Below are 6,401 nucleotides of genomic sequence, written 5' to 3'. Positions count from 1 at the left end.
TATATTCCCTGTGGCTATCGCCGTTGTTTGACTTAAGATAAAAACCCTCTAACAGGCATATCATCGTGGGTTGTGTGAGCTTTACTTTATTGTCTGAGGCTATCAACGTAGGTAAACTTGAGATAATAACCCTCTAAAAGGCTTATCACCGTGGGTTGTGCTAACTTTACTGTATTTTTTGAGGATTTATCAGTTGATTAATCTTGATAAAAACCCTTTTAAAGGCCGGTCGCCGTGCTTCATCTTCGATTTTGTAGTTAATATATATTTCATTTTCAGTTTTATACAAGAATATACAAATATAACATTTTATTCAAGATGCTGCTTTCGTTTATTCCATTATATGTCATTATGTTAATTTGATATTTTAATTTATTTAATAAGTTTAGGTAATTTATATTTTTGTTAAAAATTGTTTGATGTTATCCATGGATGATTTATTTAATAAGTTGTAACACAGAAAATAGTGTTAATCAAATGAAAAAGAATTAAAACATATTTGAACGATCAGAATACACATTGCCTTCAAAATGCTACCATCTTTACAATGTTTAAAGTTGCATAGTCAATAGAAACACGTGCATACCAATCATATTACTTTAAGCATAAAAATGTATTTTGTATTTATGGTGTAAACATACTGTCTTCAGTTTCACTTGCGGAAAAGCATCTGCATTATTAAATAGTAAACCAAATAATTAAAACTACATTTGTCACTAAAACGAACATTTGTCAATATTAGAAGTTAATTAAAATCAAGTGTTCACATAGACAGCTTCTGGTGGTGATATCTGCTGATTTGTAGTAATCTGACTGTATGCTTTGTCGACACGCAAATTTAAATCTTCATACGCAACAGGAGAGCCATCTACATGAGGAATATCTGTATGAAAATTAATATGAAGAATTTTGAATCGTAGAAGCCATTTAACACCCTAATAAGCACACAATACATTCATAAAAGGTACTTAAATGGCATTATTTCTATGAACTTGACTCAATGTAGCAATTAAACTAATATTTCATTTGACTTACTTATATAGAAGCACGACGTTAATGATATCTCATAAAATTATTTTTAATTTTATATATAAAATTATAGTAAGTTATGTTTTTATTATCTTCCTGAGATTAACGTTAATTTAGATATGAATATATAGCAAACAAAGTGCCAACGATAAGTAGTTTTGTACTACCATTGGAAGGACATTTACCAGAAGCTGAAGTATTTTCTGTTTGTTTATTTCCAAACCTAGAAATAAAAAAAACAATTAGTAAACAATACAAAAAATGGGAATATTTACAAATTACAAATAAGAATAATGTGCCGTCATCTTCATATTTTAAATAAGAAAACGACGGAACATATCAAACATATACATATAGAGACATTAACATGAATGCTACAAACCTCCGCCTCCATATGATGAAGGCAAATATAGCTGTAACTGCAACAATTCCACCAGCTAGAAATGACCCCAAAAATAGAACCTGTAAGTGTACCTGTGCTATATCCTTTTTGGCCAAGTACCGGTGCTAGAAAAGAATTCAATGTATTGCTCTGTTAAATTTATAACTGAACGTTTGATAATCTGCAAAGAGTAACACCAGACATTTTTTTCATATTTCAGAATTACTTTAAGTTGCTGAAATCTTGCCTGGTGTTAAATTTTGCTTTTATCTTATGACATAAACAAACATGTGCTTTGTTGAAAATGAAACATTCAATGAAAATTAACTAACGTAATAAAAATATATGTAAATATATTTAGAAAATACTTGAGCCAATTCAACCATAGTGAGTACCTTCGATTCCGTTTTATAAGACAAATTACTAGGATCACCAGCAATACTATAACAGCAACACCAGCAGCGGTAGATGCTGCAATAACAACAAGTGATTTCTTTTTTTCCGATTCAGCTCCTTGAATAGCTAAAAATAACAACAAAACATCTAAATGGATTGCTTTCCATTGAGTTCTGATCTATTGAAATGAAAAAAAATCTTACAGTCATACAAGGATTCATCCAAAAGTAATAGGACTGCGCCTTTAAATGTTAACATCTTTTAATTTACGAACACAATTTTACCAGAGACAAATAAAGCAACACATCAACTATAAACAGATAAATCAAATAATGTCATTGGAACAATTAATAACGTTTTACTATGAATACATGAAATTACGTGGTAGTATGATCAATTATATTGATATCTACATTTACCCAGAACACATTTCGGTCCTTCGTATCCGTCAATACAGCCATGCAAGCATTTTGCTGTAACCTGGTCGCAAGTTGCATTTACACATTGACTGCTGCATTTGTTGTCACATTTATCGCCATGAAATCCATCTTTGCACCCATACAAACAATTACCAATAATATCATCACATATGCGGTTGCTTTCATTTGATTGACATGTTTCGGTACATTAATTGCCGCAAAACGAACCATAGTAGTTCATTGCACATCCTTCTAAGCAATGTCCCGTTTTCCAGTCGCAGCCTTTATTGTTGCAAACTTCACTACAATTTTTCTTACAATATTCCCCGAAGTTTGTCATTGATTTACATCCATGTAGACATTTCCCTGTATCCCGTGTACAAACTCGGTCATTGTCGGTATTTGTGCAATTTGTGCTACAGAGTTTTGAACAATTATGTAAGAATGCATTATGATTGCACTCCAAACATGTCCCAGTGTGTTGGTCACAAACTTCACAGTTTGTTGCGCAATCAGTATTACACTTATCTCTCCATTTTCCTCGAACACATCCTTTTGAACATAATCCTGTATTATCGCATACCGTGTCTGCACAGGTACTTGGACAATCTGTACATATACTATGGTTATATCCAAAAGGTATGTCTAGGTAATATTTACTGTCACATTTCGTACAACCCTGATAAATACCTGATTTATTTGTGTAACACACTTGGCAATGTTGCTCTTTTTCATGACATGATTTAGAACAATTAACCCCATATAATCCATTTATACATTTGTCACAAAATTCTCCTATAAATCCCAATTTACAGTCAAAGCATCGACCATCAGTACGTGAACAATTTCCATTACAACCAGATGGACAAGTATTTGTACATCTTTCACCATAAAGGTTGGTCTTACATTCGGTACAGTTTGTCGCCGAAACACAAGCAGAACAATTGTCCGGGCAATTTAAAACACAATTGTTATCCTTACCATGAATTCCATGTGAGCATGTGTCACATTTATCACCAATATAACCAGATTTACATCCGTTCATGCAATGCCCTGTTCCTTTATTACATGTTCCATCGACACAACCAACTGAACATCTATACTGACAATATGACCCGAAATACACCGTGTTTATACACCTTGAACATTCTGTGGCTGATATGCAAGTGTCACAGTTACTAGGGCATGTTTCATTACATTTAACACCATACTTATTACCCGAACAAGCGCATTCACCAGACAATATATTGCATGTGTTATTAACACACCCTTTACCACATGACAAAGTGCATTTTTTAGTATAAAAACCAGCTTTACAGTTTGTACATTCATTACCATTAACGCAGGTTTTACAGTTATCCAGACATTGTTTTGTGCATTTCTCCGTGTAATAACCGTCTATGCATCCTTTTAAACACGTCTTATTTGAGTCGCATGCAAATGAGGGATCCTTACAACACATGCACTCTTGACAAGCCTGCATCGATAATCCTGAAATATAAATGCTCGATCATGCAAAAGAGAGTTTTAATAAAAAAATGACGATTTGACATAAAATCGGAATTAACAACAGATAAAAACTACTACATGTAGTATTTAGAATACTACATAAATTAATTTCGATTTAAATACAGGAAAAATAAAAATAGGGTCTATACCTTAGAATTAATTTATCAGGCGTCTACGGCGTCATGTACTAGCTTTTTAAAAAAAAAATCATTTATTTCTAAAAGTATATAATCATTTGCATTTCTGTAATTATATTAGTGTTTATTATTGTTTATTATTTATTATTTAATTTGTTTACATGTTTTAGGTATTAATACAGAGACTTCACAATTAAGAGCTAAGTATTTTAATAAGTCTTACCAAACTGGCAAAGCAATATAAGAAACACTGGTGATATTGTTCCACTCATTGTTGCCACACGTGAACCATTGAACAAAGATGTTTGAAATGCTCTTCAATTATAATCTTTAAAAAAAAGCAGTTCAATAATTCAACTAGTCTGTATCACTATACTGTAATTTTCATCCATATTGATAACTTGGTTTATATGCATGTGTATCTAGATCCAATGCATGTATCATATGCTTAGATACTACTCAGCAAAAAACAATCTGTATACTACTAAAAATTTGATCAGAAACGACTTTGCTTGCAGTATGCCTTTATTAAATGTAGTGTTTGAATTCGACAAGGTATATGTTGAAATGGTTATTATATGGGTATCCCGATGATCTAAAATCTGTACTGCTTCCGCGCCTCATGAAATCCAAGTTCCAGATCATAAAACTTCTACATATCATATAGGTTTAAATCCGAGAACATAAAGAAAGAAAAAAACAGATTCAATTAATATTATTCATAACAATGATGATCAGTTTAAAGAGCTTATTCAAAAAAAGTGATGCTTTTAACGTTTAATCACACAAAATTTAATTTATACATAAAAATAAAGTAAATTGTCTATGACTTACTTGTTTGGTTAAGCCTGAATTCTACAAATTTCCTAAAACAATATAACATTAAAATAAACAAAACGTAGTGTAAATGACTGAAACGATTTAAAAAGAATTAATAACAAATGAACGATTAAAATTGTTTACTTCATATTCAATAGATAAGTACTCGTTTGAATAGATGCCTATTGTTTAACATTTAATCATACATTTTAAATATTATTACAATGCTTTGTATTAATAAAACCTGTAACATATGTCAGAGTTAACTTATTTCAAATAATTTAGATAAACATATCCAACACGCAATCAATGCAATGTCAAACAGTTTTAATCATTATTGGATATATAAGTGGTCTTATAATCTTTTATTTAATTGCAGTAAATTGTCGCTAAATTAACATTAAAGCAGAGAGTGTATCTTTATATCTCATAGTTATACTACTACAATATACTCGTTGGACGTTACTATAATAGAATATCAAATCACATGACTTAAGGTGACACGTAGAAGACGGTGCAGATAAGTCAATAACGAGGAATATATTAACAAGATAGCACAATCACAAAATCATTGTCTGAAAAATGGCAAACATGGCTAATATTAGTAGTTTTATTAATGCTAAAGTGATTGCCCACGGTATATACTAACTAAACAGGTAAAAATGAAAATCTATTGTGTTATAATTTCAAGGCAATGTCGGTAAATATCAATAGTGTGTGTTTGGTTTGTTTACCCTCGCCACCGGAATGAGGTCAGACACTCACATTGATATTTCCATTGACTTACATTATAAGAAATGGTCCCTTATCCTACCTTAAAGTTGAGTTTTCATGCTGAAGAGCTAATTTTTCTAGCAGAATGAAATGCCTGACACATAAAAATGTTCCTGTTATATAGGGGTAGCCAACCAAATTTTTTTCAAAATGACTTCAAAGAGGATTACCCCCCATTTCATTGAAATTTTCTGCTGATCACAGGACTGACATACACTTTTTATAAATGCAAATATCCAAGTCAAAATTATCACAGAGACTCATGAAATATTTCATTTTCTTCAGAAAACAGTGTAGTGTTACTTTTTAAATTAGTTTTTTTACTTAAAAATACCCCACTTTCATCCAATCACCTCATGTATAAATTGACTCATACGGTTTTCCCTGCACTTTTTTTTCAGCCAATCGCTGGCCATGTTACAATACGATACCCTGACCATGAACCATATGGGCGCGCATATACTTCATTGAAAACATACTGTATTTATATGGGAACTAGTGTTAATTAATCTATAGTTTTATTGGTACATGTGTTTACGTGTGTACCATAATTCTTATCATTCGTATAGGAGTACGTAACCCCGTGATAGGGATAAGATGGGATTACTCCCATACTTAGTTGAAATTACGTGTATTTATAGAGTGAACAGCATATTTAATTTACTTAAAGTTAAAAGGGCCGAAATATCAATAGTTATTTTTTCAGTCCTTTTATATCTCAGGCAGAATATCAGTTGTTGGTTCATCACTATTATAACAGCTAACCGTTAAAAATATATTCGAAACAAATGGAAACAATGAGCATACCTCACTTGAATGATGAATAGCTTTTGATCTGTAGAGCTGTATATATTACATTTTGTATTTTTATTATATATATTTATTAATGTATTTTATTCATTTATTTATTTATTTATTTATTTTCGTATGCGATAA

The 6,401-nt window shown here is 31.2% G+C and overlaps 1 protein-coding gene across 2 annotated transcripts; it reads right to left on the bottom strand.

The window, feature by feature from the left end:
- Positions 1-481: 481 nt before the first annotated feature.
- Positions 482-4,832, bottom strand: LOC132726297 (uncharacterized). Of its 2 annotated transcripts, XM_060711605.1 has the most exons (5): positions 4,096-4,641; positions 3,562-3,717; positions 1,807-1,933; positions 1,215-1,252; positions 482-883 (listed from the first exon to the last, which is right to left on the bottom strand). In XM_060711605.1, exons 1-5 carry the CDS (start codon positions 4,142-4,144, stop codon positions 756-758), a joined length of 498 nt encoding a protein of 165 aa, XP_060567588.1. In that variant the 5' UTR covers positions 4,145-4,641; the 3' UTR covers positions 482-755. The 2 variants fall into 2 exon arrangements, 1 of the variants encoding a protein (XP_060567588.1); XR_009625173.1 differs by lacking the exons at positions 482-883; positions 1,215-1,252 and adding an exon at positions 4,707-4,832 and having other exon boundaries at positions 2,227-3,717; positions 4,096-4,200.
- Positions 4,833-6,401: the final 1,569 nt, after the last annotated feature.

This window comes from Ruditapes philippinarum, unplaced genomic scaffold (genome assembly GCF_026571515.1).
Source record: "Ruditapes philippinarum isolate M1 unplaced genomic scaffold, ASM2657151v2 ctg4220_1_1_1_1, whole genome shotgun sequence".
Lineage (NCBI taxonomy): Eukaryota > Metazoa > Mollusca > Bivalvia > Venerida > Veneridae > Ruditapes > Ruditapes philippinarum.
This window is presented reverse-complemented; position numbering and strand designations above follow the sequence as displayed.